At 37.2% G+C, this 13,621-nt stretch overlaps 1 protein-coding gene across 1 annotated transcript in view; it reads right to left on the bottom strand.

Annotated features, from left to right (window-relative positions):
- Window positions 1-13,621, bottom strand: part of KCNH8 (potassium voltage-gated channel subfamily H member 8) — a 204,773-nt gene that overhangs the window by 41,211 nt on the left and 149,941 nt on the right. The window contains exons 8-10 of the mRNA XM_075052038.1: window positions 7,722-7,919; window positions 3,016-3,215; window positions 833-1,082 (exon numbers count right to left, since the gene is read on the bottom strand). Coding sequence (XP_074908139.1) covers window positions 833-1,082; window positions 3,016-3,215; window positions 7,722-7,919 — 648 coding nt within the window. The remainder of the gene's footprint in view (window positions 1-832; window positions 1,083-3,015; window positions 3,216-7,721; window positions 7,920-13,621) is intronic.

Below are 13,621 nucleotides of genomic sequence, written 5' to 3'. Positions count from 1 at the left end.
AGCCTCTCTGGGCAACCTGTTCCAGTGCCTCACCACCCTCACGGTGAAGAACTTCTTCCTTTTATCTAATCTAACTCTACCCTCTTTCAGTTTAAAGCCATTAACCCCTTGTCTTATCACTACCTGCCCTTGTAAAAAGTCCCTCTCCAGCTTTCTTGTAGGCCTTATTTAGGTACTGGAAGGCTGCTATAGTGTCTCCCCAGAGCCTTCTCTTCTCCAGGCTGAACAACCCCAACTCTCAGCCTGTCTTCATAGGGGAGGTGCTCCAGCCCTCTGGTCAACTTCGTGGCCCTCCTCTTTGGGAAGCAGAGCCAACAATGCTTGTTTTTCATCACCTGGATGTCCTGCAAGGGGTGTTCATATGTACGCATCAAAAAATGAGAGTAGGCTCACATTGCTTTCTTTCATTTGGGAACATTAGTGGAAGCACTGCCTGACCAGTAATTTTTATGAAAGATTGAGGAACTAATAACCAATGTCCTCTGAGTTGTCAATAATGTCATCAAATTTAGTTGAAAGGAGTAATTTGTATCAAAAGCTAGCAAGTACCTCCTTACATGCAGAGGAGAGGGCATAAGTATAGGAAAATCAGGATACAAGTGAAATATTACACAGCTAACACTCTAGCAATTGAAAGCTCCTTAGGGCAAACAATAAGGAAGTTTAAACTAAAAAAATTAGGGAAGTCCATAGAATAAGAATAGCAGATTAAAATTGGAACAAATTCTTTCTCATCAGACTACTAGGACACGCTGAGCCATCAGTTAGTAGTGAAGGTCCTCCTACACTGGAGGACCATTCTTTCCCTTTGAAGCTATGGTTATAAGCATACCAAGAATTGCCAGCACCGTGCTGTCCTTCAGGACTTCCATGGAACCTGAGCACACAAAGTAGATCGCTTGCAGGGCATCTCCCTGCCGGAGGAGGTATTCCCCAGGAGCACAGAAGGAGGTTTTGATATGCAGAGACAGAGACCTGAGGCAACCACGGCTGGCACACTCGAAAAGGGAGAGCTGCAAAATCTCCTTGTTCAAGTGCATGGTGATGTCTGAACGCAGCTCGTCAGGGAAGTCTTTTAAAAGCTGTCCAAAAAAGAGAAAAAGGGAAGAACAAGAGAAAAAGTGTAAAATAATTTGTTTGCTCTTTTGCAGAAGTGATCTGATTTAGTAGTGCTGTACATGTCATACTGCTGCAAAGAGTTCCCTTTGATTTTTTCTTATCGCCTCGATAAGACATGGGCTATGTCTTAATAAATCTTTACACTGATAAACACTGATAAATTCAAAGAAAAATCATGAATAAAAATATGCCTTTATACAACACCAAGAAAAAAAGTCAACAACACTATGTGTAGGAATTTCTCCTAATGCACAGTTTAACCTTGTCCAATTTCTTCTCAGGTGTTAGAACACAGTAGGCTGTTCAGGTATATACCACTGTATGCAGTGGTGTATACAGTGAAACAGAACAAAAATGAACTTAGTTTAGGTTTTCTTTAAAATGCTTGTATAAAATTTATCAATAGGCTATATTGCTTCTTCTATGGTAAAACCACTGGAAGAGGAATAAAGGAATGGAGATAAGGTATATGTTCAGTGGAAGAACCTATGGAAACTAGAAGACCATATGGTCTTCCTATTTTTCCTTGGTCTTAATTTTAAGCAAACTCCCAATGTAGCCTGGCCAACACTTAATGATATCTACATATGTTTTACAGAAGAACTGCTGCAGGATGACAACATTGAGAGAAGCACCTTTCTGCTCAGAGACAGTCTTGTGGGAATGACATATAACTGCTCAAATCATCTTTCCTTTTGTCAAGGCACCACAAAAAATTCAGGTGGAGCTTTTAAAAAAAGTGTTTAAGTGGTTTTAGGTGTCAGTCCCATTGATGCAAAGTATACTGCCTGCCTATGGGCAGAGCTCTGGACTGTGCAAGCTGCAAGCCCACAAGCACAGTTTTCTCTGTAGTTTGAGGGGATCTGGGATCTGAGTAATGCAATCAGCCAACACTTGACCCAGTGGGCTTAGACAAAGCCGTTTGTGGGTGGGAGGAAAATCATGAAATACTAATGGTCTCTCCAGAGGCTGCTGTTGTAGTACAGCACTCACTTTCAGTGCAACTAAAGGTACAGAAGGTACAGAAGCTGCAGAAGGTGATCCTTAACAAAATCTAGGAAAGCTTTGATGTCTAAGTGTTTTTTGTACCTTTGTAAATCTTTCTGTTGCTAGGATGCTGCTGAAAATCCCATTCTTTGTGCTGTGCACACCACAAAGAGAATTTATCAGGAAAAGAATGTTCTCAAACGCAAATGTTTCTGCTTATTTCCACATTATCTTTAGAGGTCACTGAGTTTTATAATGACATTTATAACAGGAATCCTGAAGAGAACGGTTCATTCAAATAACACTCCAGCAGAGACAAGCCATTATTTCTCCTGGAGTATAGTAATACATAACCTGGATAAGTCATTTAAAACAAGCAAGCAACGACACAACCAGAAATCTGTCTTTTGATTTCACTCTCTGCAATATTTTAAAATATAGAGAAATAAATAACATCATAAAAATTCAGGCCAAACCTGAATGTAATACTGTTTACAGTATTACAAAGAATAAAAGAAAATGAAAGAGGGAGGAAAGGGCAGTAAAGTCCCTCCCTTAAAAAGACACCTAAAAAACCCAGTAGATTTTTTGTTTGCTGAAAAGCAAAACTGCTCACTGTGGTGTTTCTGCTGGCATCATCCAAAAGGTTTCTGATGAATGCCTCTTCAGCATTTGAGAATTATGGAGGATTTTCAATTTTTAATATATGATAGGATGTTCTAAACCAGATTTTTCAATAGCATACACTCTTCCTGGGATAACCCAGCTTTATTTTTAGACATGTTCTTTTTTATATGTAACTTCACACAAAACACAGTATCACAAATGGAAAATCACCCACCCCCACCTGACTCCATAGGGAATCCATAGTCAAAACCATCAAACACACAACCTCCCTTGTTTGGTTACCTCATTGGAATCAATTCCATTATTGACAGACCACGTGGTTTGGAAATATTCAAGCATCCTTTGCTTTAGCTGCTGTGGCAGGTGATGGACCCGTATAAAGTCCTTCAGATCCTTGGTTCTTGTGTGATAAAGGGACCACCTGGAGTACATCCTCTGAATTATGGCAGTGACATTGCCAAACACCAAGGCGTGCATCAGAGCTAGGGAGGACAGGAATTACGCGCAATGTGGAGTGACTTGTTGATCATTAAAATGTAACACAGAAAATAAACAGGATCTTCACAGAAAACCAGTTTCCTGATTGAGAGATATAATGAAGCTTTTGAATATAAGACTCCATGAGTAATATACAGTAGTATTCATATGATTATTCATTTCAGTTTTTTGCATCACTAGCAGTGACAGTCATGGAACAGGGTAGAACCACACCTGATGCTGTTTAGTCAGGGTACCAAGCAAAAGAATGCCAAAGCCAAATTAAGTTCATAGTCTAAGAAAAAAGGAAAACAGATGAACACATGTAGGCAGGCATGCTCAGGAAATAATGAGAAACTATTAATCAGTATGAAAACTAGACTCAAGCAGTCAGTTAGCAACTACACAGAATGTAATAGATTTCAGAGAACTCATATAAATAAAATTATTACTAATGGGGACCATGTGTAGTGGAATGAGATTACAAACAATATTTAGAGATGTATCATATTCTGGGGAATAAGATGTAAAAAAAAAAAAAAAAGACAGAAAAAAACCATTATAAAGCAGAAATTCAGGTTAAAAATAAAAGATACGTTCAAACTGACAATCTGATTTCTTATGTTGCTTGGGAATGTCAAATGGTGTGAAATTGTTTATCAGAAAGTTCTGGCATCCTGGAGTTTGTCTGCAGTTAGAGACTGGCTTGGGAATACAGACCAGCAGCAAAATTGAAGAAATGCTTACAGGTACAGGTCATCTGGGTTTATCTGTGCAGAAATGTACTTGCTGATAATCAGTGGGAAAAATCACTGCTAGATTGTCTGTCATGTGGTATTGATCTGAGGGATATAATATACACATTTACAAATTGTTTATTGAAAAAACTATTAAAGAGCTTGATTATTACTCTTACGGGACATCTATCTTTATAGTGCTTGAAAGAAAGCAGACAGACTCCTCAGAGTGGCAAGGAATCGGTTTATAAACATGACAAACAAGATGTTGACCTTGTATGGCAATTTACAGAAGTCCAGCATGAGAGGAAAGACAAGGGGGAACTGGAGGAGGAAAGGATGCATTTTAGTGGCTAATAATGCTTTTACATGGTAGAAACAGGCAGAACATTCTTTAGTTTGGAGTGTTGAAAGTTTTTACAGGCTGAGTAAAACACAAAGAAGCTAGTAACTATCTATGTCTTTATCATGAAGGGAATGCAGGAAAACAGATAAGCACTGCAATATGATGTAGTTCCCCAATACAGCATGCATTCTTGTAGGGGTGATCTAATGATATGATTAAGTCAATATGAGTCCATTAGTAGAAGAAGATAAATGAAAAGCAGGGCAGAAAGAAAAGGATCAGATATGAATATTAGAAAGAAAAGTAAACATAACTGGAAATTTATTTCTAAGAATAATCAGCTGGATCAACTAGGTGTTGTTCCTGATGGTGCAGTGAATTGCTAAGTGAATAATGTCAGAAGCTTGGGCAATGAAATGTGAGGAACTGGTGTAATGCTAGATACAGGATATTATAATAGAAATATGGCAGCTAGGGCTGAAGCAATTCAGCCAGACATACCTAAATAGTGTAGCCTCTTTAAGGATGGATAATCAGTTTCAAAAAGGGGGAGGGATACAGCAATAGGTGGTGTATGGATGCATATGTAAAAATCACATGTGGTATAAGTCTCCCAACAGGGTCCAAGGTTAGGAGCTGGACAGCATAGAGATCTCCATGGTGTTATTATAGGCACAAGTACCATCAAGAATATCATTATTATGGGAGAATCTGTCTTTGCATATGTACATTGGAAGACAACTGCTACTGGTGATGACAAGCTATTCCTGGCTGTGATAGGCATTAGATTTCTTTACCAAATAATCACAGACCCACCCTACTTCCTGTGAGAAATCTATTAATCCATTCTCTAAAACCAAGTAGGACAAGTTAAAAACTTCTAGGAACTGTATTTCATAAAGTGGCCTTGATTTTAATGGATATTCTAAATTATTTTTTTTTTTTGCTTAAGGAGCAGAGGAACACCTTTGATCCCAGAAAGCACTGGAGCTACTAGAATGGGTCTCCAGTCTTATAAATACAATACTGCACATCCTTTACTGAAAGAATATGGAGAATATAAGACAGCACATGGTGTGGTCATCTGCAGCAGGACAGGTCTGATTAATATCTCACAGATACTGGGTATCCTAGGAATTCTGGTTAAATTTTAATATGTAAATTTTCTTTCCAAATTTAAGAAGAAATACTGTATAGAATAAGATGTTTTATCTGCACAATATTACTTGTCTTAAATTGTAATTTCAAGTTCATGCAAAAAAAAAAATTAATACCAAGAGGCAGGTAAAAATCTGGCTTCAACTTTCTTTAAGGTTGCAATAAATTCACTTCATTCTTTCAGTTTGCAGTGACACACATTAAAGAGGTACAGACGAACTACTGATAAACTAAATCATGCTATCTGTTACACCTGAAATTTCATAAAATAATGGCTTGTTCTAAAAACTGTAAAAAACTTACATCAATTTTTCTCAAGACTTCACTTTCCACTAGGGTATTTTAAAATTAAGTATCAGCCAAAATGGTACATCAAAATGTGTTTTCAGAAATGAAACAATATTATGCCCTAAAGTACACAGACTAATACTTTATTCCTAATACAGTTTTCTGAGGCATGCTCACCAGTCTGTGCTATATGATGCTAACTCCTTCAAGTTCCCTTGCTCTGCTGATTTTCTTAAATAGCATCTAAAATACAATTCCTCAGGAAAATACCTGCAAACCAGTCTGCTCTGCTTTCTTACCTGGATATACCTTGTTCACTGGACCCTCCCAGATGTAAAGTCATTCTTCTACCTGCTTGCCTATGAGTAAATTTGCCTTTCAGTTTTCAGTTCCTTCTTACTATGTTCAGTAGACTAGTTCTCGACAATTTATTCAGTGCACAAGCATATTAGTTCTACCACTCAATAATATCAGAAATGTAAAAGAAGTTGTTACAACTGGAATAAATAAAAGTATAGGATACTTTTATATTCTACTCTATTAATTTTGTGAAAGCTCTGCCATATCAAAGTGAATTAAATATTCAGCATTGCCTTGCACAGGATATCTCTTGATATCTTGATAGAAATGAAAACTCCTTCCTTCATTCCAACAGATTTTACGTAGTGAAAGCCCCAAAGCATAGAGACCACTTTGTATTTTAAAACTATAATTTTATGTTAATAGCAAAAGCAATTAATGAGCTGCTTGTGTTTTTGTGACATCATCAAAATCAAAATGATATCATTCTTGGAAGATTCATTATATTATTGCCACTCATTTTCAGCACTGGGAAAAATGCAATAATTCATTGAGCACTTTTTATACCACTTGATGCTGCAAATATATAGTTTACTGGTCATTTGTCATGTTCCCTGGCTTTCAAGTGTCAGGTTGCCGATTTATTTTTGCCCAGGAAAATTTATTCTGCAAAGCTGACAAACAGTGCCTTACTGACGAGCCCTGGAGAAATACCTACTAGTATTTCCAGAACAATTAGGCAAGCAGAAAAAAAAAAATATGAAAGGGGCAGTACTCCAGTGGTGATTTGCTTTTACCCTTCACACCCACTGTGACATCTTTGAGTTGTATGATGTACACACTATGAAATAGCACAGCTGAATTTTTGGGGGAGGAAGATGAAGGTGAAGAGAGAGCTGCAGGTACTTCCTCTAGTGGCCTTGGCTTACCAAGCTCTGCAGGTGCCACCAGCTCACTGGTTGTGCCCAAGTGCCCCAGCAGAAAGAAGGTGACCCTAAATGAGCACATGGCTTTCCCCAACAGTACGACTAGGTAAGTAACAGAAACAAAAATGCTACTAAGAGCTCCAAATATGACAAAACCAATGCTTTTTGATTCTAATCTGAAGCAGTGATATGGTAAAATTTACTTAGTGATAATTCAACTGACTTTTACTCATGATAGAGTCACCTACGGCTCACCAAACAGTCCTCCTGGCTCTGTCCTGTCTCTGTTGCCTTCTCTCTGGGCTGGTCCTTCAGATGAGGATATGCACCAGCTCACAGCCAGATTCACTGCTGGGCTGCCCACCTCCCCTCACCGTCATTCCCAGGGCTGCTGTGGGGACTGAGTTGGAGCTGAACGTGCATCTATTACCTGGCTGACTGGAAAAGGGCCTGGCATGTGACCAAAATCCCCTGGCCCATGGCTGGGCCACACTCACTGACAATAACGTGAGTTTGCATTTTACTGTGTGACAACTGTCTTTTGTTGCCATAAGCGATCAAAAGGTTAGAAATGTGTCTGCCTAAGAGGTTTTATCTAGTGCAAAACCAACAAAGTTATTTCTTTCTTTTGCAATTTTGAATTAAACCTTCTGTTGTGTTTTTTTTTTTAAAGAACCTTAGCAAAATTTCAGCTCTTATTTTACTTGTCCCTACCCCCCCAAAACATTTTACATGATGCTTAATATTTGTACCTACCCCCAATCAGCATTGTGCAAATGGAGAAGATCTTTTCAGCATCGGTGTTGGCTGAAACATTTCCAAATCCAACACTGGTGAGGCTGCTGAGGGTGAAATACAGGGCAGCTATATAGGCACTTCTGATTGATGGGCCTCCTAGTGTATTATTCTCATAGTAAGGAGACTCAATACGTTTTCCTAGCTCATGAAGCCAACCTGAAAAACAAAGCATAAAAAGAACTATTAAGGATTACTGACACAATGAAAACTACACATTCTGTAAAACAAAATAATTAAAAAAAAAATATTTAGAAGACACTGCATTCTTCACACAATTCCAAGAATAAAAAGAACATTAAACTGTAGGAATTTATACAGCACATTAAGTACTGTGTCTCTGGAGTATTTATTTTTATGCATGATTATTTATGAAAAGAACTGTATTTCTGTATGGAAATAAAGTGTTTTTAAGCTGCATATTATAGGTCTAATTAGATAATTCACAAAATCCATTAAGGCTCTGAAAAGAAAAAAATCATCACCTAATAACACTGCAGCAAGAATGCAAAATCGATTTGATTCTTTCCATTAATTAATGCTTGGAAGGCTTTTTGAGATTCTAAGACTAAATTGTTATAATAATAATTATATATTTAGAGCTTTTTACTTGTTTCTTTTTACAGTAGAAAAGATTCAAACAACTAAACATAACTTACAAACCAGAATTAATTTTCAAAAGATGCTTCAATAAGTATTTTCTAAATTGTTCATTTAATCTTTCCTTTCATTTTGCTAAATGAGTCCATGTGTGCTAGAGAAAGTAGAATTAGCTACTGCCTCATAGATATTTAAAAAACAATGACAAACCAATAAAAAAAACCCCAAAGCAACAAACCGGGAAAAGGTATGCAGTCCCTCTTTTGAAAAAGGAAAACAAACAACCTGAATGAATTGCATAAACACAATGCTTCACAAAAAACAAGATAGGAAAAAAAGGTTAAAATTCAATTTGTATGCCCAGTTTTGCCCGCTAAGCAGTTTGCTTGGGAGATTGGGAATCTTTCCTGGATATTCAAGGAGAACTGCCAAAACAATACATTCCTGGCAGGCAGAGTTTTATTTTAGAAAAATTGTTTGGGGGTCCCTGTGTTGTAAGCTGGGACCTGACAGACTGAATCACCTCCTGAAGCTTATTCTCTCTCTGCTTCATTCAGCATCCATTTCTTCATTTTGGATGAATCCAAGTATGAACTGGAGGAAATCCCCTTGTACAAAATATCTGCAAAAGTAGGGGTACAGATTTAAAGTATCTGTCCCAGCACTTCCAAATAAGTTGGGGAAAAAGTATGTAAGAATTTACCACCCACAGCAGAGTTGTTGAGCCACGGCTGCGACCATCCTCAGCTCCATACTCTCTCGCATGCTCTCCTACAGAGAAAGCTAAGCCAGAAGGGCTGGGTAATGACAGCGTAAGGTCTAGCCATGAGCCTGCTGACCCACTCTATGCAGGCCAGTGAATTTAATCAAAAGCATAAATGAAAGCGCTCTGCATTGTCATAAGACAGCAGTACTGAGTGGGCTGGTTTACCTTGCCAACAGACAAGAAAGCATATGAAAATTGGCTTGATTTTGCCTTGATGGAAAGTCTTAATCCTATAAGGCTATTTTATATTTGTGGCTCCCAATTATTTAAAATGAAAGAAAAGCAAAACCAAAAAAAAAAAAAAAAAAAAAAAGCCTAACTGAACCTATACCAGTTCCCTCTGTGCGCACTACTGTTTCTCTGAGATTACACTACATTTCCCCAACAATAATATGGCCCTTTGTACAGTGAATTTCATTCCTATGCTCATGTTAGGGACTGTAATCCTACACATTAAAGAATAAAGAATAAAACCCTAAGAAAATCCCTGGCAGAGAGTAGATAGAGTTAAAGAAAAGTCTATCTAAACCTAATGTAAAGAAATATAATCACAAAGTTCAACATCAGGTTTTGAAAGTATTCTAGTCATATAAAGAACTGCAAAACTGAAACAAATTAAATAAGTTATTTTAAATAACGGTAACTGATGTGTGAATACTGAAATAATGCCTCTTAGGAGAAAAATCTCTTTCCTGGGAGTGTTCAAAAAGCTGCTGATTCTTGGCCTCTGTATTCCCATTTTTCTGCCTTTTGTTATCTGAATGAATTTCACATTCATTGTTCCTGGTGGCTATATTGCATCTGACTGCAAGTTTCTCCACCTCAGTTTCAGCTATCAAACAAAAATAAAATTGAGTTTACCTCAATGTAACTTTATATGAAACATTACGGGCCTCACTTTCAGACTAATGCATTTTCAATGCTATCCAGAAAAGGTGGATGCCTCCATTCTTTAATTGACAGAAATATGTAAACAACACACTTTATGTTCAAGGTCATCAAGCAAAACACCCAACCCTACTGAAACATCATTGTTCCTAAAGGAATGCATTACTGCTACTAGAGGTAAGGTGCAAAAATAAATGCCTACATTGTATCAAACAGTAGAAGTCCCAATAATATTTCTAATATAATTCTACTACCAAGGTACCAAATACAAAAGTAGCATTTTACAGTTGCTAACAAGCAGTTCTGGCCAGGACACCAATATCTGAGATGAGTTCAGCACTTGGTGACCAGTTCTGTGGCATAACAGGGTCAGGCAAATGATCTTAATAAGATGAATGGCTTATCACTGAGCTACAACAGTAGTGGTTAGCAGTTATTAGCAGTTGTTAACAACTGCTAAAAAAATGCCCACTATAAAGAAAAGCTATTGGGTAACTTTCTTTAGAGATTGACCATGAGACTTGGAACAGAAAACATATATCTAAAAGTGAAAATCCAATAAATATATTTCTCTGATTTATAGCTAAGGAGATGTTTACAGCTTCTCATTTCTATTTTGGCTGTTAGAGATGATCCTAATCAGGACCTTTTGGAGAAATTATATAGGATGACGTTTCAGCCAAAGTATACCAAATGGTGCAAGATCTTCCAGATCAACTATACTTCTCAGATTTTTGTTGATAGGGCTACATTTATTTTCCATTTGGGGGTAGAGACAAGGTACTGTTGCTGTAAATACTTTCATTAGCCAATGGAAATAGTCATAAAGTAGCATGATTGACTACCACCTTTTACTTTTTTGGTTCCTGTAGGTAACAGCTCTCAGCAGATTGTCTGGCAAACTTGAGTAATTAATTTCTGCCCTCAGGGAAGAAGAGAAAAATAAATATACCTTGTAGTCAGAGGGAGCTTCCTAGAATTCAGCATTATGAATCTTGTCTGGTCCTGAATTAGCATTATCTAGATATAGCTCTGTGACTTTGAAAACATTTTTAAGGACCAATTAGCATAATTAAGAGGAAGATTTTTCAAAGGGAAAAAGAGCACTTAAGTAATCAAGTCCCATCGGAAAAGCCGGTAGGAATTGGATATCTAGCTTCATTAGGCTACTTTGAAAATTGCTAGAAGAACCTGTATTGAGTTTCATTTACCTGTATCTGGGAAGTGCTCAAGTACCAGCAGAAACATAAACAAGCATTTAAGCATCATTAGATGACATACTTTATAACCAGATGTAAAACATGTTATCTCATTTACTGGACATCCAGAAACTCAGTCTTCCCTCAGTTTGGTGCTTGAACTGCATTGAACAGGTATATCACTCCCTATAATTTGCAGATTCATTCTATAATGCTTAGATTTTCCTTATATGCCGGACACTTAACATACAAAAATCTTATCTGGTACTTCAACAACTTAGAAAATGGTTGCATTTTCTAATGCATTAATTACCTACAGCATTTATTGTATAAAATAGACAAACATTTTTTCCAGTTAAAAAGTAGACCAAAACTCTCTGGTTTATTCTGCACTAGTGTGAGGAAGTGCAAAGACGTATAGATGAGGAGTATCTCTTAGAGCATCCCTGAATGTCTGAAAGCGGGAATGGTTCCCCAATAGACCAGTGGTGATGTTAGAAGAGAAAGGGTGGGACAAAGGGCCACCTTCTCTCAGCTGTGGTTCCATATCAAATTCAGGGACTTTTAAGTATTCCTAGGGGAAATGCAAAGGTAGAAAAGACTCTTTACTCCCACATCATCACCTTTTTGTGTTTAAACAGTATTTGAACCTCATTTAGGGCCAAACCATACTTGGCTTTTTCATGCTAGTGAGGAAAGGGAGTAATCAATGTAGGAAACAGCTGATAGTAGGGAAAGAGAATATGTAATAAGTAATGCTGGGGTAAACTAAAGCTCACTGTCAAGTGTGGGTTATCTTTAAGGGCTAGGTTTCAGGCTGACTTATGTTTTTCCTGCTCAACTGAAAAACTCTGGAGCTCTAAATGAAAGCACAAAAGCTGGCAATGGCTTTATTAGATGCCACATCTTCTTTGTACTTCTCCAAAACCTACAACTGTACCTTATGAAATAGCAGGCAATACAAAACCATCTAAAACCAAACAAAATCTAGAAATACTGGCAAACAAAAGACAAAAAGTATAAATAAGTCACTAAATACTGAAAGATAATAACAAAAAAATGTGCTGAACTGGAGCACATACAGCCTTCTGACATAAATAGATTGTAACTTTTAACACAGAAGTCTGTATATACTAATATATGTTGCAGTGAACAGTTTAGGGTCATTAAGGAAAAGATAAAAACTATAGAAGACAAATTAGATCCTTCTCCACTGGAATGCATTTTTAAACAAAAATCACCATGTGCCCGAGAGCTATGTTGGCTCCCACTGCAGCAGTCCCTGGTCACTGCTGATAGCTCCTCATTTCAGATCTAGAGTCAGGCAGTGAGGAGCTGGAGGTTTTCATGGGAAATCACACCACACTTTCATTACATAGCTGCACATTCCGATCTGCAAATGATATCTCATATTTCCATTTTAAATGGGAGAAAACTGTCACAAAGATCCCACTGATCTCAATGAAGTCAAGATTTTAGCTTGTATCTCTCTACTCTGTTTCCTTGAAATATTAACCTCCAAAAAATAAACCTTATGGCAAAACAGTTGCTAAGATAGAACAAGTAGACAAATTCCCTTCTTTTTATGTAAAAACACTCAAGATTACAGTCTCTGTGAGATAGATTTTAAATGTCCAAATCACTTCCATCAACTGTCCACGTTGCTTCTTCAGAATGTGTCACAGTTAAAGAGCATTTGAGGAGGGGAGACAAGAGCTTATATTGTATTTGAGATAAGATGTTACCATCATCTTCTATAACAGTATAATAAATATATTCTACCTTATCAAAACCTAATTAACATTCATTAGGCATAAAAACATTAGCTTTGCTTTTAAAATTGCTTCCAAAGAATTTTGCACAGCTACTGCCTAGTTGTTTCTGACTGATACAATGAATTCAAAATTTAGAGGTATATAAGAAGACTAAATCATTTTCCTTCTTCCAGTGTGCATGACTCCATGTTATTGAATAATCATTGCCTCTATTCTAATGGTGATTACTCATTTAAGGTATTCAAGTTCTTCTCAAGATTGTCAAAGCCTTTTTTATCCCTGTCTAGGCAAAAAGTTTTTGACATCTGCAATTTTTTCCTGCTAAAAAATTTGCATTTTTTTCCTAGACTATTAATACATTAAACAGCACCATTCCTACTACTTAATCCTGTGGAACATTGCTGTTACCCTTTCATTATCACAAAACCTGAACATTTGTTTACAGGTTTGATCTGTGATGGAATTTTGCCTGTTATGTTTGGAGACACTGCCAGGTACCAGAGCAGATGGTTTAAGGATTAAAGACCCCTAGAGATGACAGGAGCAATCATACTTTCAACCACTGCTTCTGGATAACTGTAAATGTGGCAGACCTTACTGCACCAGGTCACAAATAAAATGTGAACCAGGCTT

The sequence above is a fragment of the Buteo buteo genome, chromosome 2 (genome assembly GCF_964188355.1).
Source record: "Buteo buteo chromosome 2, bButBut1.hap1.1, whole genome shotgun sequence".
NCBI classification, from domain to species: domain Eukaryota; kingdom Metazoa; phylum Chordata; class Aves; order Accipitriformes; family Accipitridae; genus Buteo; species Buteo buteo.
This window is presented reverse-complemented; position numbering and strand designations above follow the sequence as displayed.